This window comes from Mytilus edulis, chromosome 7 (assembly GCF_963676685.1).
Source record: "Mytilus edulis chromosome 7, xbMytEdul2.2, whole genome shotgun sequence".
NCBI lineage: Eukaryota > Metazoa > Mollusca > Bivalvia > Mytilida > Mytilidae > Mytilus > Mytilus edulis.
In genome coordinates, this window is record NC_092350.1 from 65,927,559 (window position 1) to 65,952,873 (window position 25,315).

A 25,315-nucleotide genomic window follows, 5' to 3' on the forward strand; every position below is an offset into this window, starting at 1 on the left:
TTGAGTTATGTATTTATTGACATGTAACAGTCACGGAATTAATGCTTCTATTTGAGCTGATTTTACCAATTCACTTAGTCTGTTATAAACCTACCAATCTTCAGTTTGATGCTGGTGGAGTCGAATTCATAGGTGCGTTTTTACTGAACTGATTTCAAACTCGTTTAGACAAGACTGGTTTTGTAATGTTTTACATGCAAGATCTTGAACTATATGAATTTTTACAGATTGCCACACTTTTGATATTTTTAGAATCTTTTCACGAAAAATCTTTAATTTGATTTAAAAAAATGTAATAGGGTAATGTTCCGGGGCCATTAAAGTATACAAACTGTTTTATTATTCAGGCAAACTGATATCAAATAAGAAGCGGAAGATACCATAAGGTCATTTAACGTATTAAGTCAAATATTGACGATTTAACTACGTTTACACATTGTGACTTGGATGGAGAGTTGTCTCATTGGCACTCATACCACATCTTCTTTTATCTATATACACAATGACTTAACAAAAAGACAAACAGATATTAAGTTACTATACACAAAACACAATATAGAAAACTAAAGACTCAAAACACGAATCCCACAAACAAATTAAGGTGGTCCGAGGTACTCAGAAAGGAAAAGCAGATTCTTCCTCACATGGGGAACCAGTCGTTGTATAAATGCCAACTCTTCTAAGGAGAACATGTCTTGTCAGGTTACTTCTAGTTGTGTGTTTCCGGTAATCTTTTACTGTTCTTTTATTTCATATATTTTAAATACAACACTTGAAACAAATATGAAATCCTTCTTTGTTTATGTTAGAAAAAAGGGTGCCAATGTGTAAAATAGAGACGGAGCAATTAGAAAGGAACTTTAAAACTCACAGGTTGAAAATAAATTGACAACATAAAAAAACGACGAAAAGACATACATGTATATAAGTTAAATCCAACTAAAAACCGCCGGATACCAGGGTCTCGTAAGTTTTTTTTGGCAAGGCAATGATAAAAAAAACAATACTATACTGACATCATGTGAGGAGCAATTATATATGACAACAACATACAAGAACAAAGAACACAGCAGTACAAAAAACACAACATAGAAAACTATAAACTGCGCAACTTGGACATCAATAAAAACCCGGATTGACCTCATGTGGTCCGTATATCAAATAAATCCTACTCCATATGTGGCACCCGCCTTGTAGCTCGTGTGAAAACAAACCCGTGATAAGTCTTAATTCGGTAGGTTACATTCATCAGGTCGGGACCACTACCTTATATGGAAATGCATAAATTAGCATATCGTATGTTCTCGCACATGTAATTGTTTATTTACATGTGACGTAATTTATTTTTACCTAGGTTTTTGACCAATCCACTAAATGAGTCACAATGCATGATGGACTACTACGTGTTTACAATCAACCAAGAACACGTGTTATTTACTGAAATACAACACATTTTTTCTTGCAATGCGGGATTCACAATTTCGCTTAGTTTTTCATTTTGTGTATCCTCATTTATAGTTCGTGATATAAAGTATTACTTCCATGCTCAGATTAACGAAGAGTTGTTTCTATGTGAAGAAAAAAGGGTTTGAATTACCCGATATATAGCCATTAACATGTTTGATGATGGCACAGAGATTTCATGTATTTGTCAACCAGAAGCAACGAAACAACAGCGAAAAAACACAATTACCCATGAGACAAACTTATTAGTGTAAAGTAAGCCGTCGATAACAGCCGGTGCTTATATTCAAGAGTACAGCAATGTTCGTATAGATAATTAAAGGCAAATGTGGGATCCTTGAATTTTGTGTTCGTAAAAAAGGCGAAGAAATATTTACATACATGGCAGTGTTAACAAAATTTATAAGTATTTTTGTTGGTCACATTTCAGTATATGGGACTTCCAAACTATTCCTTTTTTTTAAGGTAGTGAAGTCAGCAACTGTAGTTTCAGTTTGTTCGTTTTTTTAACGGGCTCGGACATTTGCCAAACTGAATAAAATCATTACAGCTGATTTCTTAAACCTGCAAAGTAAAACTTTGGTTGGCTTGCTTGCTTTGTTTGTATAGTTGTTTATACAAGCTTTGAAAATGAGATTGACATCTTTAAACAATATATATATATAGGCATAGTTTAACTTGTATATTTTATATTTTGTACAATATACAAACAAGCAAGCAAGCTAACCAAAGTTTTGCTCCACATGCATAAGAAATAAGATGTAATAATTTTATCAATATGTATGTGCGACAAGGTGGAACGTTTGATATGTTTTGTGAAAATTGCAGCGTTGGATCTATAATAAAATAAGAAGATGTGGTATGATTGCCAATGAGACAGTTGTCCACAAGAGACCAAAATGACACAGAAATTAACATTTATAGATCACCGTACAGCCTTCAACAATGAGCAAAGCCCATACCGCATAGTCGGCTATAAAAGTCCCCGATATGACAATGTAAAACAATTCAAACAAGAAAACTAACGGCCTTAATTATATAAAAAAAAAATGAACGAAAAAAAAATATGTAACACATAATCAAGCGACAACCACTAAATGCAAGCTCCTATACAATATATATTTTTTTTTATGGGATAGATTTTTTGTCCTTTTATATATTTAATTGGGCCGTTTTTTTTTTGTTTTTTTTTTTGTTTGGATTGTTTTACACAAGTAATTTTAGGGTCATTAATAGCTTAATTTTCAGCATTGGACCTATGACTGCTTACTTTACTAAATTATGTCTTTGTTGGAAAGATGTCTCATTTGGCACTCATACCTCATCTTCTTATTTCTATATACAAAGCACGTTTTAGAAAAAAAATAAAAGGTAATATGGCACCCACTATGATCCAGAGACTTTTAATATTGGAGATATTTTACATATGTCAACAGGACAGCAGCCGAACGATAAAAAACCTCTGAGGTATATTTTGTGATAAAATTAGCAACAAACGGATATTATCGATGGATGAATTTAAACTATGAAAAAAATGTATTGAGCTATATACCGTACCCGCCCAGTGGCGGATCCAGGGGGCGGGGGTTCCGGGGGATGGACCCCCTTTTTTTGGACGATCAGTGCATTTGGATGGGGACATGTAGTTGGAACCCCTCCTCTTTTGTCCAGGGTTAGGACCCCCTTTTTAAAATGGCTGGACCCGCCCTGCCGCTTTCATAACACTTCTTTTTAACATACTAAATATTATGATGTTCTTACTATTAGTTCAGGTCCTGATAAAAAAAATACACATTCAGTACAGAAAGAAGTGTTTCAATGAAAGTTTCGTGTTTTTCTAGGCAGAAATGATTTTTGCAATGACATTATACAGGTTTAAAAGAGCTCAAATGATTTTCTTACTGGACAGTAGTCACTTCATTGGATATTTCACTGTGTCATGTCGTGAAATTAATGCAGGTTCAATTTATAACAATGCACAAAACCGGTTCAACTACTTTTGCAAGGCGAAAAAGAAAGTCGAATCGTGAAGCCAATAAACAATATTTTTTTAATCTGAGCATGCAAATTGAAGATTACGTTATATATTTTACATTAAATATATTTGCAGAATAAAAACTTGGATAATGAGAGTCCCAGACAATATATTGATGGACTGTTTTCCCACTAATTCCACGTGTTTTAAGTAGTAGTTTACTCGTAGTAGCCCACAATGCATTGTAGTTCATTGAGTCGATTGGTCAGTTTTTCAAGGCCATATTGGCCTTGTGTTTTGGAAATTACTATGCAAATATATTCTGACGTCAGAAAATCTAGAGTTCTCGACCTGTTCATGTAAAAAGGAGATGGTATTTGGGCACACAAGTTGGAACATATCCGTCATCACCTGTAAAGCATAGTTTCCATAGCTGCCCAACCAACTCATAATGACGTCCGTAAGATTTACGAAGGAATGAGTCCAACTTGACTACTTGTAAGTAGAGATATTTTGAAATACTAAAGTGTTTCTACCTCAGGAATAGATTACCTTAGCTGTATTTGGCAAAACTTTTAGGAATTGTTGGTCGTCAATGCTTTTAAACTTCGTACTTTATTTGGCCTTTTTAATATATTTTGAACCGAACGTCACTGATGAGTCTTTTGTAGACGAAACGCGCGTCTGGCGTTAATATACAATTTTAATCCTTGTATCTATGGTGAGCTTATTTGTAACTCTTCGTTTATAACTTCCTTTTGAGCTACAAACCTCTATCAATGATCTCATGATGAAAATGCAAGCTCTATGTCAACTTAGAGAAATATTCCATATATAGGCGCTGCTTGAATGTTGCTACATACATGTATGAGATTTTTTAAAATCTATAGATAGTTTATTCTTTAGCATTTCGAAAAATACTATGCTTTATCTAAATTTTCAAATGTATGTTAAATACACGGTCTCAATGTAGCAGTATTAAAATGTATATGTACGAACGGACGGACGGACAGGATTACTATCAGATGCGGAAGTGATGGACGAAAGAACATGCAATTCTCTTTTATAAAAACAAGGTACTAAGTATACCAGAAGATGATTGATGCGCAGATAAAACTGTTTTACAGCGTTTTTCTTTGTACGAACTTTTTAGTACTGTTATCAAAATATTTAAAGAATGAAAGAATTCGAATAACAGTTAAATTAATTAATTCTAGATTAGTTTCAATCAAATATAAGATGACCAACAATTATCAGATTATTAGTTACATTTGCAGATCACAAGTAACAATATTCAGATCATATAGTAAAAATTTCAAGATCATAAGTAACAATTTCCAGATCATAAGTAACAATTTTCATATCATAAGTTACAATTTCCACAGATCATAAGTAACAATTTCGAGATCATAAGTAACAATTTCCAGATCATAAGTAACAATTTCCAGATCATAAGTAACAATTTTCAGATCATAATTTGACACGAATGCCCATAATTCAGGTGATTATACTGGTGTTCCACCCCCAAAAGTTAACATTTTGACCCTTTAATGAAATTCCACGTACACACGCGTATGCTCCTCACAAATTTAAACATACTGTACGGTCTGGTTTCTATTTTGTGGCGTAAAAGAAATAAACGTAAGAAAAGCAAGTGTGTGGTTTCCGAAAAAAAAAATATATCCAATTTTTCAATACAAGTCTTTTGTTAGTTACAATAGAATAAATATGATGAAACCTTTGTCACAAATTAATATAAATTCATAAAGCCTTATTTTTTATAAATAATTGTTATGCACTGATTAGGCTTATAAGATCAGGGCTTCTGCTCACAGTTAAGTCTAATCAAAGTAAACAAACATGATATACTGTAAACCAGCTTATTTACGACGATATTTTACTTCGCATTTAGTATTTCTAGTCCACTTTGCAACTTCATGTATTTATTTGTCGATTTTCATATTTACCTGATGTAGAAGGATAAGGAATGTGCTAAGTTTTAAATTTTCGCGACTGTTTATTTTCGCGTTATTTTCTACATGCTAAAGCCGCAAAAATAAATCGTTCTCAAAAATTAGTTGGTTTACAGTATGTGATCAATACATTAACAGATGTTATAGTTTGCTAGATTGTACGTGTTTCTGTGTAGACAATCTATAAACACCTTATCACATCTACACACTCTGTATTTACAGGAACCATAACTATCTGAAAGTAAAAACAAAGATGAATGAGTATAAAAAAGTAAAATCACAAAAATACTGAACTCCGAGCAAAATTCAAAACGGAAAGTCCTTAATCAAACGACAAATTAAATTTAAAAGCTAAAACATACCAAACGAATGGACAACTGTCACATTCCTGACTTGGTACGACATTTTCTAAAGTAGAAAATGGTGGAATTAACCTGGTTTTATAGCTAGCTAAACCTCTCACTTGTATGACAGTCACTTAAAATTCGATGATATTGACATAGATAAGTGAAGGAGTAATTTCAAAAAGACGTACATTTGGCAATTTGATTTTAGCATTTTTTTCTTATCGGGCGAACAAAAGTAAATTGATAACATATACATAGTACTAGTTCTCAATATACTATTAATGCAACCTATCTTCTTTTTGGCACATCATATATATTTTACAACTTTGACCACTTTAATATGCATTATGTTTGCTACTATGGAAACACTATGATTTGTATGGGCTGTTCTTATTTTATCCCACGTCGAGTGTTTTTGATGAACGATTCACCTCACGTTAGAAGATAAAAATGACGATGTAGCTCGTGGTAAAATATTTAGCATTAATGGCCAACTCGTGGCATATGCACGATAAATTCAAGACCCCCTTTCCGCCCCCATGAAATATATTCTTGAACATAAATCTTACCCTCTTCTTTAATTCCATTTGTTGAGTCCATCAACTCAAAAAGATGAAAGTAATTAGGGTGGTTAGGATGGTGCGGTAAAGTTATAACCTTAAACCTATCTCCTTAAAGTAGTAAGCATATATAAGCTTACCAAGTAAAAAAACCCAGAAAAATGAGAAAAATTAGGACTTATTTTTTTTACAGAAACAAAATAATGAATAATAGCGCAATTAATATCACATTATATAATATATTCTTTTTAGAAACCTGAAATATAGCATATGAAAACCTACTCTTTATTACATGATCAGGCCAGAAGCCAGGAATTTCCAAGGGACATTTTTTTTTTTGGGGGGGGGAGGGGGGAGGGGCGGGTTTACATGGACATCATGATCAACTTTAGCGGTTACAATTCAAATTGAACATCGACTTTAATAGTGCTTATGTGTTTTCAATGGGGTGATCGTGCTAACCCCTCGCAACCCCATGTTTACGAGTATGCTTATTTAACAATACCATAGGTCTCTCTTCTATTGAATTTTACACTGTCACAGAATATGGCCATTTTGGAAAGTCTTTACATACTTACCTTTGCAGTCAACTCTCCTCTCATTCAAAATCTTGTAATTATAATGTTGCCATTTAGGCCGGCACCACCAGCCTTCTTCATCCCCATAGCATTTGTCATGAGCTTGACAGCACCTCAAATTTATAACTTATACTTATTATTTAAATTCGACCACACATTGTAATATCTCTTCATCACTCTTACATTGAAAATCATAATTTCTAATACTTTTTGATGAAAAACTGTTTAAAGTAGTACGCTGTTGATAAAAAGAAATTCCTGAGGTACAACCTACATTTATTAGCTCATGGTTAGGTCACTTGCATAAAGATGTTGCATCTGCATTACATTTTGTAGGAACATGGTAAATGTATAACAATAGCTTACATGAAATTGTAGTAGCATGAGCAATACGACGGGTGACACATATGGAGGAAGATCTTCCTACCCGTTCAGAGCACCCGAGATCACCCCTAGGTTTGGTGGGGTTTGTGTTGCTCTGTCTTTAGTTTTCTATTTTGTGTGTTGTGTACTATGTTTTGTCTGTTTGTCTTTTTTTGTTTTGATTTTCGACTTATGAGTTTGGTTATAACTCTGGTGTCTTTCGCATCTCTTTTACATAGTGTTTCGTAAAAGTTTGGTTTCTAGTATCAAATTACTTAAACCGTACTATCGTCTTAACTTCCTATTCTTTTTTTTTTAGATTGTTTCCATTTTATTTGGTTACAAAAGTACAGTTTCCTTTTTAAAAAATTATCATGACCCATTTTCATGTTATGAGGATTGCTATTGAGTAGTATTTAAACCATAAACTATAAGGATATTTGGTTTCCTTACTAAACATGCACGTCAAAAATGTAATACTGCTGTTACCATCCAAATTTCCAATTGACACGAAAATGTAAAACATGCGTTGAATGCATTTTTGGATTCCAAAATGACAGTTGATGAGTTCGCTTTCACTCGAGATATAGCATTGAAATAATGACAATCGCATATGAAGACACATCCATAAACTTACCGATCTATACCATCTACTGGTGTACCTGCACCACCGAATCCACAATAACAACCATAATCAAGAAGTTCGATACCACGTCTGTATCCAAAAATTGCGATCATCAGATTGGAAAAATTCCACATCGCCTTCTTACTTATGTTACTATGTACATCTGAAGCAGACAATTATTAAGTCAAGATTTTTTCCATTGATTTCTGGTGCTTTTTATTAAAAAAAACAACATATTATCAGTTAGTTTTGTAAATTGAAAGTTTTATTTAAAGGTGACCGTCCTTTTCCAACATAATCAAAAGAGTAGTAACGGTATGATTAGTACCACAATGACCATACGAACTGCAGGACTATTTATAACAAATGTGCAGATTTAAAAAGTATTGTCAATTCCCGGGTTATTCAGCAATGCTCAGACAGTACGAGTATGACACATTAAATCGTTACTGTGCCAAACATTGTAATAATTTGACTCACAGAAGATGAGAAATTATAAAGAGCTCAAAAAGCTGTCCGAAAAGATAATATCGAAGTATATGATTGTGAAATTTCTAAAACAAATGTTGTGTGACGCCCTTTTTTCAGTAAATCCCGTGTTTTCTCAATTCTTATTTATCAATCAAGCTTCCTATAAGTTATGTTTTATACAATCATTTAGAAAATCTCCAAAACAGCAGTCAAATATATTTGTATTTAAAATCACCAGCTTGGTCATCCAATGCGTTGACATCATCTAATTCTGATCTTTCCATATAATTAATCACTTCACTCAAAACACTTTTGGAATAACCTGAAGTATTTATGATGTCTTTATTCCAAAACCAAGCTTTGTTTATAGGATACTTACAATGTTTGACAAATTAAGTATGCATGCACCACATGACATATACATACACAGACATGCATTTTGTATTATGAAAGTTGTAATATTTTTCCTTTGGGTTAAATCACTTAATCATATTACAATAATATGTATAACGCATGCGACATACATAACATATTAAAAATTAACTAACTTGAACCACGAGACTGCTCGGCTAATTGGCAGCGAATGCCATACAGTGAGAGGTTTAGCTTTATATAAAACCAGGTTTAATCCACCATTTTTCACATATGAAAATGCTTGTAGCAATTCAGGAGTATGACAGTTATTATCCATTCGTTTGATTTGTTTTGGCTTTGATTTTGTCATTTGTTTATGGAGTTTCCATTTTTTCAATTTTCCTCGTACATGTCGTAGTTCGTATTTTTTGGGTTATTTGACTTTTTACAAAGATTGCTAACTTCGTGTATATACTTTTTTGTACATATAAACATTTTATTAATTTAAGAGGTTTGTTTCCACATATTATATGTCCCCTTTTGTCAGCATAATTAAAATATTATAATAGAATTATAAACAAATTGTTCAGAGAACAATTGAAGGTCTTTCCACGTCAAAGAAATTTTGAAAAGAAGCTAGTTACTTTATACTGATGCGATACATAAGTGGTTTCTATTTACTTTTAAGTGAAATAAGGAAGATAATTAGCTACTTCCGGTGAGTTAAAGTCACCTCCGGTGAAGTTAATGTCACTTCCGGTATCATTTGAAAACTTTTTTCACACTGATTCCAAAAATATATAGTTTATATATACTATGCCTGTAAACCAGGGGATAATTGGCCACTTCCTGTTTATCGAAAGTCACTTCTAGTCTTAAATGATAAGTTAATGTATCTAAATTACAAAATATATAGACTTCGAGTACTTTTTCAATGAAAAAGTGCCAAATAGCTACTTCCGGTTTTCTCAAAGTCACTTCCGGTTGTCATTTTGTCAAGGTCATATGTCACCCAACCTTTTGTTAAAGGTCATATTGCTTCATAATGAACCAAGTTGAAGTATAATCAATTCACCTGATAATTAGACATTTCAGGGGCACTCACTCCTATAAGATGCCATTAAATTGTTTCAAACTAAACATGCTAAATATCACATATCTTCATTACCACAAAGAAATCATTTTGCACTTGTTCTTTTTTACATATCTTTCAAACTGTTGGAGAAAAATGCTAAAACAAGTTACAGTCAAAATTGAGAACTTGACCTTGACCTTTGACCTTGACCTCATTTTCTAAGTAGGACCTAGGGGCCTCAAATAAAACATTCCAAGGTTATACGGTTAATGGTTTATGAGTTAATAACACATACCGACACATTTATTTCGTAAAGGTAGATAACTCAAATAAAATTTCATTAAATCGCTTCGATTCAAATTAGCAAAAAAACAACAAAATTTGGCGGAAGAAAAAATAATAATAAAAATCAATTGTTCAGAGACCAATTGAAGGTCTTTCTACCAATAACAATATATTTTGATAGGAAAACATCAAACTTCAGTTTAAAATGTCAGTTCCTATTGATTTATGATGTATAAATATGAATTTATAGCAAAGGTCAAAATCTAGAACGTCTAATCAACCAATGACCTTGACCTGTATTTCAAGGTCATAAATCAAGGACCTTAAATCAAAAGACCATTGGTCTTTAATATGTATGGTTAATGAGTTATATCACTTTACGCATAATTCTAAATATAATATGGGCGAAAACTCCCATTTATTGTTTACGCACCCTCTCAGCCAAAATAAACATGTTACGACATATTGCAACTAACAATTAAGTAAAAATTATTTGTCGATATCTTATTAAATTTTCAAAAATAGAGAAAATAAGTCAAAATCAAAATTTAGAATATGACCTTGACCTTTGACCTTGACCTTATTTTTTTTTTTTGGACCAAGGACCTCACATCAGAAGATCCTAGGTCTCTATGACTTATGGTTTACAAGATAGAAATGCATATCCTTTATATCAAATGCATAAGGCGAAATAACTCTCATATGGAGTAATTGTATCACTTAAGGTCAAAATAGGACAAATCATGCGAAGGATGTTACGAGCAATTTTATAAAATAAATTTGTCGCTTTCTTTTACGGTTACGGAGGAGATGTAGTCACAAGGAAATAAATAAACTCATCATAGATACCAGGACTAAGGAAATCAGTGGTCGGGGAGATAACTCCTACAAAGAAAAGTATTTGGTTTAGAATGAAAGCTTATTGTACGCTGATTCCAAAAATATATGGTTTCTATACATTATTTTTTAAATAAGGGAGATAATTTGTTACTTCCGGTTTGAAAAATGTTACTTCCGATACTATTTGAATATTTACTTGACACTGATTTTAAAAGTATCTGGTTCTATATATACTTTTAAATTAATAAAATACAAAAATAGCTACTTCCGGTTTACACAAGATCATTTCCGGTTGGGTTTTTTTAAGGTTAAATGGTTTGAAACCTATTGCAAAAAGTCTCATGGCTTTATTATGTATAGATATAAGGTAAAAGCAAAGGTCAAAATCTAGAATGGCAAATTGAGCTATGACCTTCAGATTAATTTCAAGGTCATAAACCAAGGACCTCAAATCAAAAGACCATAGTTTTTAATTATATTTGGTTAATGAGTTATATCACAATACGCGTATTTTTACATACAAGAGGGGAGAAAACTCCCTTTTACGTCCAACTTACCCTTGCAATCAAAATTTACATGTTACGACATTGTCGATATCCTATACGGTTTTTGGAAATAGTGAAAATAAGCCAAAATCAAAATTTAGAATATGACCTTGACCTTTGACCTTTGACCTTGACCTTATTTTCTTTTTTTGGGACCATGGACCTCAAATCAAAAGATCCTAGGTCTCTATAACTTATGGTTTACAAGATAGAAATGCATATCACTTATATCAAATGCATAAGGGGAAATAACTCTCATATGGAGTGTTTGTATCGCTTCGGTCATATAAGACAAATCATGCAAAGATTATAACGAGCAATTTTATAAAATCAATTTGTCGCTTTCTTTTACGGTTACGGAGGAGATGTAGTCACACGGTCATATGTCACCCAACCTCTTGTTAAAGGTCAAATTGCTATATAGTGGAAAGACCTAATAATGATATTCCTCTTTAATGGATCTTCTTTTGCAAGAGGAACATTATCAACCTTTGCTGTCAATATCCTAATACCCTTCTGTGATCTGTATTAATATTGATATTTGAATTATGCAAAGGAACACGGTATTTACAATTATATGGTATATAAATATAAAACATTTGTTTGTCCCAATAAAATTGTAAAGAATGTGTACACACATACATCTATACAATTAACATTTATATAAATCAATGATCGCGTCAGTAGAGAAACCAGTATAAATGAATGCACGATCCACATTTTATGTGCTAAAGCCAACAAATGCTAAACGTTTAAAATATTTCTGAAAAAAAAACATGATCGTCAATATAAAAAAAAAATGAACGATTGTTTGCCTGCATAACGTAAATTTGTTGTTTCAAAAAGTTCATCCATGTTTAAAAAAAAAACAATGTGCATAAACATTAAGTATAAAGGTAAAGTGTGCTATTTTATAAAACAGGACGAAGAGCAGGAGTTTCGACACCAACTGGAAAATGAGTATAATTTTATGCATGGTATGAATAGAGATTGTGCCTCGCAGCAACATAAAAAATAGTTGCAGCATCAACTATTTGTTTGTTCTGTTTTAACTAACCAATGTCATTCTATAACAAGCACATTCACCATCGTGTATATTGTCACATAAGTCATCTATAGAAATTGAAATATCACATATGCTCTTGTCTTTTCCATAATAATAATGATTTTTGATCCCCAAAATCACCCATACTCTCTATTGACTTGTATCTTCGAATGTAAATAACCGAAAATTAAAAAAGAAGTTTTAAAAAATCGAACTACAAGGTTAATTCCAAAAGAGGAAGTTCATAGATTCACAAATTCAAATGTTATCAATGACTGCGTAACGTGTGTCACAGTAGTTATCTTAATTCTTGAAACTTGCCGAGTTTTTCAATAATTAAAATGTAACTCTTGAGAGTGGAGTACTATCATGAATATCGTAATGCACGAGTTATTGCGATGAAATCTGTGTCTCTAATTTCTTGGCGTATATATATACAGTTTTCCCTTCCATGTTATGGATTTAAAGATTGTTGCGTTTTGGTATATGACTTCAGCATGTATGTTTGCATTTTATGACGTCACAATAGGATCTTCAAATGAAAACAAGAAAAATTAACATTAAAATTTAATTTCGAGCAATTATTTGCCGATTACGAATTATCTCCAAGGATGAAATATATTTTTATTACACCCATCGAGCAATGTGAAAAAACTTACACATAAGAGAAACAACCGGCTTGGTACAAGCGTTGTCCGTTAATATTGGATTAAACCTTGTTTAACAGCTATTAAAAACTATTATCTCTTTACTTGAAATAATTTTGTTTCCTTTTAAATTGCTGACTATATTCTTATTGTACAATATTTTCCATCGTTTTTATAATGTTTTAAATGGCGTATTGTGTGCAGTGGAAGCTGTAAAGATCATTCTGCCATATTGTGTGAATGCATACTGGTTCAAAAATGTCTGAACAAATCTATATATATGCACCTTGTGATCTATTTGGAATATTATACACATAGTGTGTCTACTGTCAACCAATAAATAAGAAAACAAATTTTAGTTACATGTACTGTAAACCAACTATTTTCGCGGATACTTAATTTCGCGTTTCACCCTTTTTAAGTTTATTCGCGGCTATTTAATTTCGCAATTTTCTTATTTACTTGGTGAAATTTAATAAGCCATGATCCGAGTTTTACATATTCGGGACGATTCATATTCGCGTTATTTTTCTCCTCGCGAAAAAAAATCGCTCGCGAAAATAAGTTGGTTTAAAGTATCAAAGTTTACCTGGTGGGCTGGATTGCACTGCGACACAGAGAACACACGCAGTTATATACTGAAATATTCAAACAAGAACATTACGTATTAATTAGCTTGATATCGAATACAAGAGCCATTACAAATTATTTCAAGATGTTATATCAAAGTTTATCACTTTTGAAAGAGTACGTCAAATAAGTAAATGAAAACAAATTTTGAATTCGGAGGCGGGCTTTAGCTGAGTTTTAATATACCTTTGGCATCCATTGAAACCAAACAAAGTTTCTTCTACGTGTACTTTTGTGCATGTTTTATTGTGCAACACTAGAGATAAAAAAATAACATTGTCACACTTAAAACTAGAAAAACTTACTATGCCATGGTAAAAGAAAGACAAAATGACAAATATGTTTTTAATGTTGCTCATTCAACGTAACGTTCTTAAAAAATGTCTCAAACAGTGATGTTATAATCATATGTAAGCGGGCAAGATTGAAACATATTCGTGACAATACAAAATATACAAAATGACAATAGGGAATAATTGTATTCGCTATCAATAGAAAAAATTTAAACATTAGTAGAAACCATTGATGAAATGTATATCAGTTTTAAATTAGTTCGCCTTTTATAATTGATATACTTACGTGTAAGGTAAGCATCTTTCTAGATAAAAAAAAATATAAAAAAATTATAAGAATGAATGAATGATTTTGGATAAAATATTGCCGATCTTTTTTGTCGTGAATATCAAATTCGTTTGACCAACATTATTTTAAACAAATTCGATTACAACTATGCTGGTTAATATAGTCATTATTTACAAATTACGCTTCAATGGTTTTAGATTTTTGAGAAAAAAGGAAGCTTCTCTTACCTTTTATATTTTTATCTACATTAAATTCATTAAAACCATAATTGGTCCAATTATGGTTTTAATGATATAAGAATGATTTAACCGATTGATTTCTTTTTATTATTTTTATTAAAATGCAATATAAATATATTTTTCAATTCTTTTATAATAACAAATTGAGGATAATTCAACCTTTGCTTTTTCTTGTTGATAAGATCAGAACAATTGTCAACGGTGTATTGACTAACTGCATGTCATACTTATTTTGAATCTCCAATTGTTTACAACTTGTTTATATAATCTTTTTGTTGCACGCAACATTCTTAAAAGTGTGCAATATAACTACAAGTATAGCAAGGTAAATACTATCACAATGGGGAATAGTCACTTCGTACATGATAAAACTGTCACCCTTTTATACTAATTGCACTTAAAAACCCCTTCTGTAAACGAACCTTATCTGTCACCCAAATCATTCATGTAATACAAAGTGAATACTGTACATACCCTTCAATAGATTGCAGATATATTTCATAATTGCATAATACAGTTTGTTAAGTTAAAAATTCATAGATCAGGTCGCACAAAGGAGTCAACTGATAAAAAATTACACTGATTTAAATAAGTATTTGGATACAACACGTTTTTGTATCACATTTCATTTTAAAACTATCGACAATATATAACAAAGTCAGAACATGCAACGATTGTGTCATTAATTTGTATGTTGCTCAATCCTTAATTTTAGGTATTCAAATTCGTATTTGTGTTTACGAGTTTATTTGTTCGTTTTTTTAACAGGTTAGGATTGATTTCTGTAGACTTAGCGAGTTTGATTTTTTAGGATATTTAAACATTAGTATAAACAGTTTTGACTATGATATTGTCGAGTGTCAAGAATTACTTTCATTTATCAGTAGTTCAGTAGAATAAATTTTAGTAATCAGTTTTTTATGTTTCCCCTAATAAAATACATTGAATGAAACAAACATTGAAAAAAAACCAATTCAAACGCAGATTATATTTTGTAGCCCAGTAGAAAGTTGACTTCCGTTTACACAAGAATAAAAGGTATAATATATTTAACTGCAATACTGAAGACATCTTTTGCTGCAGGAATTAAATGTTGAAGTCCATTACAGAACCATTTTTTTTCTAAAGTTTTGCCAAAAAAAGCTAAAGTTAACTTTTCCTTAAAGAAAATAATCCATAGTATTGTGGCAGTTAGGATTATTATATCATTATTATTTCCCTTATTTAAAACTATAAATTTCATATTTCTTTATTTGATGATTTAGATGAAGGTTATTCAATACATATTTGTTGGATTGAATAGATATTGGTATTTAGAATTCCTTGGTTAAAGATATTTATTTATATTCTAAAGTGTAATATTTGCATCGTCACAAAACCTTTGATTACCTTCTGCGATTAACTTATATATTTTATACAATTGGTTTGAATTTATTAATTTGAATCCTCTGAGGACTGACATTTAGTCCAACCACAAAAGTCAAGCTTTCTAACCACCCTTTAGATTAGTATATAGCCATGTGCCTTCTTAATACGGGTTACATTGAAGTCAATGAATGCTCCATTTTTACTTTTGGCTTTACATGATAAAAGTTGTATTTTGTTGATTAAATTATATATTGTTTTTGCTTTTTAGTTTTCATTTACATAGATATTTTATAGCGCTTTTACATTTGGCATCCGTCGTTTTCGTACACATCAGTTTACAAACTATAATTAGCTGTGGTCCGCATCCCCGAATCTCCAGCAGAATTGCTCCTGCTACAGTATTTTGAAAAATTCCAAGTTTTGAAAACAGGTAATTTGTTCTTAAAGAAACTTTAACTGTTAAATTTAAAATCAAACATTCAGAATTTAAAAAGAAGCAAGCGTTTTTATTTAACAGCTTATACATAAATAAAAACCAAGATGTGGTATGAATGCCAATAAGACATCTTTCCATCCAAATCACAATTTGAGAATTTAAAGAAAATCATTATAGATCAAATACGGTCTTCAACATGGAGGCTTTGCTGACACCGAACAGCAAGCTATAAAGGGCCAAACACAATGATTAGTGTAAAACTATTTAAACTGGAAAACAAACGGCCTTATCTACATAAGAAACGAGAAATTAGTAGCACTTATTACATGTATTAACCACATCAACAAACTATTAACACAAAACACCAGGTTCCTGACATAGGCTAGGACAGGTGCAACAAATGCAGCGGGTTTAAACGTGTTAATAGACGCCCACCTTACAATTCTAACAAAGTAGTCTAAAATCTCAACATAAAAAGACAATATATGTATAATATCAATTTTACTCGCCCTCTATGGTCCGTAGAGGGTCAGTAGTGACCGGCCGTATAACGAATTTATCGCACACAGGACTTGTCCTGCCTCGTTTTGTAGAAAATTAAAAAAGTAATAAAACAAAATCAATGGATGACGTTACCATAAACAGTAGACGTGGCCTTTAAGACCACGTGACGACGTTAACCCAATCACAGCGTAATAATTTACCTGTGGTGCGATAATATTACATATCAATTGAAATAACGTTACTCAATTAAAAGACATATTAACGACATCAGGGGATAAATTGAGCATGGAAATGTGGAATGTGTCAAAGAGACAACAACCCAACCAAAGAGTAGAACACAGCCGAAGGCTACTAAATGGGTCTTCAATACAGCGTCCCGCACCTGGGGACGTGTTTCAGTTGGCTTCTGAACATAAATGTGCACCAGTTCAGTGATAATGGTTGTCATACTAAACTTCGAAATATATAAAAGAAAATCAAATCAAAAATTATACCAGACTAACAAAGGCCAGACTTCTAACTTAGGACAGGCTAAAAAATCCGGCGGCGTTAAACGTGTTTCTTCTAGATCTCTACCCTCCCCGTATACTTCTAGTCAATGAGGAAAAAAAACACACATACACTGAATGAATAAATTTAATCCACGGCACAAAAAGAATAGAAACTCAATAAAACAAGGAGGTTAGATTTAAAGGAATATCAGAACGCTTATTTAAGAATAACATATATAAGCAATACAAAAGGTCACATTCATTTAAATTCACGATTTTCCTCAAAATCCGTCATATTTGATAAATAATGCATGCATATATTGTAGAATTAGTAGAAAAATTCTCAAACAATAATTGCTGATTAGAAATCACAAAACAGTTTCTACGGTACACTTAATTTTGAAACAGTGTAATTTGTGTTTACTTCAGCTAGTACTGTATAAGAGTCATGTTTCTACTGTCCACGCTTCATATTTTGTAAACAGTTGAAGAAGTTGCTTTAAAAAAAAAGGTTATTAAAATTATAAATGTTCAAATGATCAATTCCAGTGATTTTTTCGCTTTTCTTCAATTCTTCCATCATGCTACAAGAATGAAGCTTGTGACTGAAAAAAAATAATGCATGTAACATAAAAATGTTCACAAAATGTTCATGCTAATGTTGAAAATGAATAAAATACGTCTACAAAAGATTTTATTTAATCTTGACACCACAAGTATCTACAAATATGCAAACATTTTTGATAAATTGTCTTTACCTGAAATCCTAGGTACGATGATCAGCAGTCTATGTTTCAGGCTGTAGTGGATTTATCCTTCTCCATTGTGATGTCACTGAGGTTTAAATGAAAAGAAACACATGATACTTTGATGTCATGTTCTTTTTTTAATTTAAAAGGCGTACTGTGGTTTTTATTCACATTTGTTATATAATAATGCAACTCTTTGAACAAAAAGTTTCAATAAGAAATAAATTGGATTGTTTTTTACAAAATAAGCATATTTACAATGCATAAAATCTTAGCAAGTTGTTAAAAACACTGTTAGGAAATACTGTGACATATATAAACACATACTAATATAACTTTCATCCCCATATTTTAGCAATATTGCGCATGTTTTTTTTTCATTCACATTAATTGATAGTTAGTTAATCGAGTATGACATTGACTAGCTTCAAGTCAGGAATATGACAGTTGTTTCTCAGTCGTTTGATGGGTTTTATCTTTTGATTTTGACATTTGATTAGAGACTTTCCGTTTTGAATTTTCCTCGGAGTTCAAAATTTTTGTGATTTCACTTTTTTATAAATTTTATGTGTATCATTGAAGTGGAAGCGAATATCATGAATATAGTAAACATCTTTGTTGTCGTTTCAAAACACCTATTCTATAAAGTAAAGGCATCAGTTACAGTTTCGAAGCTGATGATACAAACATAAAGGCAACAGTTGTATACCCTTGTTCGAAATTCATCAATCGATTGAGAAAAAAACAAATCCGGGTTACAAACTAAAATTGAGGAAAACACATAAAAATATCAGAGGAGAACTACGACACAACAGAAACACAACACTAAAATATAACACACACACACAGAAACGAACTATAATATTACTAAATCTACTATGCCATGTTTTGTCATGTATTGCTTAAAAATGCATTAGATCTTGTACCCGAAAATGGACCTTAAAGAGTTTCCCGCTCGTTTGGCATATTGTTTTTGTGCGGAAAGTACTTTTTCGTAAATGTAAAATCAATATAAGGGAAATGAAATGATCTTAAATGGTGAATACATGTATTATGAAGTATTAACATGCACTTGTGTATCACTGAATTATATTTAACAATGCATTTAAATACATGTAGCAAGGTAAATTTTAATAAAAAGAGGAGGGCTACTGAGAGCAGACAAAAAACAAACGCTCGACTATATGAACCAAAGGAACAATTGAAAAACAAATGTCACATTTTTACTTGGTTTAGCAAGTACATTCCTAGTTCATGTGTGCTTTTATTTGTAAGAAATGAATATATATATATATATATACTATGAACTTTACTTTTAGTCAGTATAAAGTTATCTTTTTATCAAGACGGCCTTATTATATCAATATAATTCTCGAATTTATTGTAGCATATACATATGGTATCTGGGTATTGATGCCTGTTTTGCCGAACATAATCTCGAAGAGCATTTCTGAAATGGTTCAAATAGTACAAAGACATACAGCTTTTATGTGTACACTTATTGATACTGAAAAACTGACAAATTTAAACATTGTCATCAAATTGAACTAGTGAATAACACTTGGTATGCAACGATATATACATATCGTTAAGAAATGCATACCAAATACACAAATATGTTTTCTTCGCTTTTACACACTGGCTGACGAAACATCGACTGAGGCACTTATAGTATTTCATCAAAAAAATTATAAAGAGTTATACTAATTTATTCAACTCTGATCTGTCATGGTTATGATATGGATCACTCATTTATCAAGTAAATGTTTCATATCTACTTTTAGGTCTTTTATATCAACACAATGCTTTTCAAGGTTTGGCATTATCATATAACATTCAAAGTGTAAAAAAAGAATAATCACAAAAATACTTAACTCTGAATAAATTCTAAACGAAAAGTCCCTAATTAAATGGCAAAATCAAGATTTCTAACACGACAAACGAATGGATTAAAAATGTCATATTCCTGATTTGGTACAGGCATTTTCTTATGTCGAAAATGGTGGATTTAAACTTGACTGTTTTCTAGTACAAAAACACAACATAGAAAACTAAAGACTGAGCAACACGAACCCCCACAAACACTAGGGCTCATGTTCTCCGAAAGGGTAGGCAGATCCTGTTCCACATATGGCTCCCGTCGTGTTGTTCATATTAAAATTTTCTATAAGTAATTCGATAAGTCACAAGTAAGCCCCTTGTTTTTATAATTCTTATTATATTTAGTTTTTCAGAAAATTTTGTTTTCGTTTTGATTTGTTTTGGTAAAATATTGTTTTCTGAAAAAAAACTAAATATCAACAAAAAATAGTAAAATGCAGCTTAAATGGCACGTTTTGAAAATTATACATGTCGTGCTTGTCTAAACTCTGCTTATCCACAAATCAAACAGACTTCATATTGTTCTCATTGTAAACTCGACTAGAATAACCTGCATCAAGGGTTTGAATAACGTAATATTATGAAATGATTTAAATCTCAAGTTGGGTAACACCTGTTGAGATGGTTTTTCATTGCACCCAATAATCATACAAATGTGCATTATTATTATAGTTAAGTTAATAATACAATGTATCGTGACAATAAATAAACGTCTATTCATTTTAAATCCATCATTGTTTGTTTTCAAAAACAAATGTACTGTATTGTATCTGATAAATGAACCCCGTCGTGTGGTGTTTTGGCCCAAATCATTTATATAGATATGCAAAGTGAATACTGTTTAAAAAATACATAATAAAGTGTTTTAAAACTGACTGTGGGAAAAATATAAATATCTCAGGTCAGACAGTAGAGTCAGCTTATAACGAAAGAACCTTGATTTAAATGCATAACTACATACCACCTGATTGAACATTTTTCATTATAACGCTATTGACAATATTTTACAAAACCAGCACATGCGATGATTACGTAAATAATTTTGATGCAGTTCTTGTTGTTCGATCTTTAATTTCAGTAATTATAATGCATATTTTATAGAACAAAACAAGGGTTGTTTATTAGTATTTTAAAAGGTTTTGTTTGGAAAGACTTCTGTCGACTTAATTTTCAAGATTAATATAAACAGTAACAAGGAGAGCATCATTAATTACCTTCATTCATCCTAGAATATTTCAATGTGACACCCTACTTTTAAAAATGTGTTGAATCACTGTAACCGAGTATGAAAAAAAACCAATTCAAACACACATCATCATAGTCACAAAATCGTTTGATTCCCGAAATTGTAGAAAGGACAAAGTACGATTAGGGCCGTTTATGGCCTCCTCTTCAAATCAGTTTATATTAATATCATTGATGGACATAATGTAGACACTTAACAAAATAATGATTTTATTGTGTTCCGGAGAAAGGAAGGCTGCCTAGCAACGTTTTTTTTTTTATTAAGAATGAAAATAATCACATATTAATTGCTTCATCAGTACAAATGTAAATATTTGCAAATAATATTGTTTAACTAAGAAGAACTTGAAGTCACAAATAAAAAGTCCATTTGCTTTCAATTACTGTATGCTTAAAACAACCTTAGCAACATAAATGTTGCCTAGCAATGGTTGAAAAATGGGGGTTTGTCCCCTTTGAAGTACGAATTAAGCAGTCGTTTCAAGAATTTTCTTTCCATATGTTTTTATTCCAATATTCTTTCATATACATCTTTTTTTATCGAACAAATTCCGTATTAAGCATAGCAACACAAGTGTTGCCTAGCAACAGCAAAACATGTTTGTATTAAGCTTACTTCAAATCAGTTAGTCATTTTATTCAACAAATTAAATTGAATGCAATACAGATTGTCTCTTTAATAACAATGTTTAGTTAGAAATTATAAATGTTAGTTAAATTGTAGGTTACGAAACGCTTATCAGCAACTTAGCTAACAAGTGCATAGCAACCGTGCAAAAATAGGTTCTTTATGTGTTTTAAAGTATGAACATAGTATTTTTTTAGGAACATACTTCCGTATACGCCGTTACATTATAATATTAACATCTAGATTATCATTATAATTTTGGACAAATTCTATATCGAGCATAGAAACCAACATCTTGCTTAGCAACAGCAACATTTTCTTTTAAATTGAAGACCACTACAACACGTTTGTTACAATGTGAATGTCTTTTCATGGAAACAAGAATATACAGGATTTTCTAATTTTGGATGGGTTTGAATAGTTTTTAAAGATATTATATAGTTATTAAATAACGGAATGAAAGTGATGTTACTTGTACAACATACAGACATCGTGATGAATAAAATGTCTTATCCAGGCAATTGCAAATTAAAATGATGTAGGGGTGGAAATGTGAATTGAAAAAGACTTATCAACGCAAGGGGTTGGGATATAGACCATTTTGGAGATAATTATTGATGCATTATATAACGATGATTTGACCTAAGAAATTAATCCTATTGTGCAGTAAACTAATGACATAGCATGTAAGAAAATATATGGTTTTAGGGTTTGACAATCATTAAACCATAAAAGTTAAATGTCAAGAACAAAACATCAATTATTTGACCTTGGGATCAACGTCATAATAATATTAGACTGTTATGATTTCTGATTCATGGCTATACACTATATGCCAAATATCATAAGCCAATGTATAAAAACTAAATATGTGTCAACCCGAACAAGTGTGTATAAGAATAAAATCCTCCCACAAAGAAGAAGAAGAATACTTATGTCAAACATAAGGTATCCATTCATTACATCTTAGAAGTTAGGAAAAAATGACAAAACAAGTGAGAACTGAGTACAGAATATAGTGATGTTTTTTTCACAATGCAATGAAATATGGAACATTTTTGTTTTCTGTAATTATGATGGGGACACTGGCAATGGCAAACAATGGTTTCTCTTTCTTGTCAGTGTCAAATGATTTATGAAACATCATGTAAAACGCATTTATGTTGTTTCCTGTAATTAGTTGATATTTAGTTAATACTTCAGTTTTATCATGTATATCGTTTGTATAGTCATTTTATAAAATTTATTATTGGCGAAAGTATAAATTATTCTAAATAATAGGGATGTTCTGGTATCTAACAGAAAACCCTGGCCGTTTTTGGCACAACTTTTTTGAACTTTTGGTCCTCGATGCTGTTAAACTTTGTACTTGTTTCGGCTTTCAAACATTTGTATATGGGTGTCACTAGCGACTAGTAAGTCTTTTTTGGACAAAATGCACTTCTGGCGTATTAAAATTTTAAACTTGTTGCCTTTTGTTAGCTATTATTCGTGTGTTTCTTTGTCAATTGTGTTCTTCTATTTATTTATATTGTAGTCCGGTAATGTTGTGTTGTCATTTTAATGTTATATTTCACATGGCCATACAAGAGGTAGGTTTGCCATGCCACAAAACCAGGTTCAACCCACCATTGTTTCCTTTAAAAATGTCCTTTACCAAGTCAGGAATATGGCCATTGTTATATTATAGTTCGTTTCTGTGTGTGTTACATTTTAACGTTGTGTGTCCGTTGTGTCGTTTGTTTTCTCTTATTTTTGAGTGTGAATTGACATTACTATAAGACGTGTCACGGTACTTATCTATCCCAAATTCATGTATTTGGTTTTGATGTTATATTTGTTATTCTCATAGTATTTTGCCTAATGCTTAGTCCGTTTCTGTGTGTGTTACATTTTAATATTGTGTCGTTGTTCTCCTCCTATATTTAATGCGTTTACCTCAGTTTTAGTTTGTTACCTCGATTATGCTTTTTGTCCATGGATTTGTGAGTTTTGAACAGCGGTATACTACTGTTGCCTTTACTTATTTTGCACTTTGCATTTTGTATTTTTTCGTTTTGTTTTTGTGTTTTTATAATTTGTCTATCAGAATGAACAGTTATAATTGGACATGCAAGTTACTAATAAAAGTATATCAGTTCGCGTACGGTGGAAGATTGTCGCTTGTTTAAACATTGAAACATACTGCTTTTGTTTGCAACTAGTCAGGATCCTGTTGTTCAGTGGTTGCCGTGGTTCATAAGTGTTTCTCGTTTCTTGTTTTTTATATATAGATTAGACCGTTGGTTTTCCTGTTCGAATTGCTACATTAATTTAGTAATTTTTTGTGAACTTGATAGCTTGCTGCAGCTGTTTGATGTAGGCCAAACCTTCGTGTTAAAGGCTTTACTTTGGCTTATAATTGTTTACTTTTTATACGTTTTGACCTGGAAGGAGAGTAGTATCATTGGCACTCATACCACTTTCTTCTTATTTCTATATATGATGCAGAAGGTATTTTTTTGCATGTATGTGTATGTTTAAGCGCGGATTCATATTAGATGAATTTTTACAATATGCACCCTTCAATTAAATTAAATATCGTGGGTTCGAACACCGGCCTGGTCAAACCTAAGACTTCAAAATTGGTATTTCTTGATTTTCCGTTAATAAATTGGCATTAAGTGGTAAGAGAAAAGACAAGTTGGATCGGAGTCAGAATATATAGAGTCAAGTTAGGGATCAAATATGTCTTCCTGCGGACTATAACCTTTTTAGCTAGCACATTCAAAATTATTGACACAAACAACACATACAGCAACACGATGTCCAAATGTCAGCACTTTGTGTTAACGTTGATGAATTGCATTGAAATGGTTAATTCTAATATGACGTGATTTTATGTATTCCCATGACGAAAAATCATTCTAGCATTTTCAACTCTCATAAAGAACCAACATTCGACCGCAGAAAATCATATTTTTTCATCTTTATCAAAGTAAGAAGGGTGTATTCGATGCTGAAAAAAAAAATCAATATGTGCTATACTATTACGTTTAATTTAGTAAGCAAATCAACCAGGTTTTTTTAATTGTTTTGATCTTAGGACGAATAAGATTGAGAATGGAAATTGGTAATGTGTCAAAGAAACCACAACTCGACCAAAGAGTAAAAAACAGCCGAAGGCCCCCAATGAGTTTTCAACACAGTGAGTCAATCCCGCACCTGGAGGCGGAATTCCAAAACAACAATGTGCTAGTCCCGTTTAAAATAAGTCCAAGTCCGATGTCATAATAGGTAACAAGATAAACTAAGCAAAATAACATATATTAACAAAGGAGCAGTTACTGACATGCAAGCTTCAGACCTTAATTAGACTGATTGCAAGATTATGTCTTATTCATATGAAAATCAGGAATAATCCCTGGCATTAGGT

The 25,315-nt window shown here is 31.6% G+C and overlaps 1 protein-coding gene across 1 annotated transcript; it reads right to left on the bottom strand.

Annotated features, from left to right (window-relative positions):
* Nucleotides 1–4,631: 4,631 nt before the first annotated feature.
* Nucleotides 4,632–18,304, bottom strand: LOC139482013 (basic phospholipase A2-like). The gene is made up of 7 exons (XM_071265649.1): nucleotides 18,156–18,304; nucleotides 14,357–14,375; nucleotides 13,737–13,785; nucleotides 8,592–8,678; nucleotides 7,898–8,048; nucleotides 6,898–7,010; nucleotides 4,632–5,647 (listed from the first exon to the last, which is right to left on the bottom strand). The coding sequence occupies exons 2-7, from the start codon at nucleotides 14,369–14,371 to the stop codon at nucleotides 5,544–5,546; spliced, it is 519 nt and encodes a 172-aa protein (XP_071121750.1). The 5' UTR covers nucleotides 14,372–14,375; nucleotides 18,156–18,304; the 3' UTR covers nucleotides 4,632–5,543.
* Nucleotides 18,305–25,315: the final 7,011 nt, after the last annotated feature.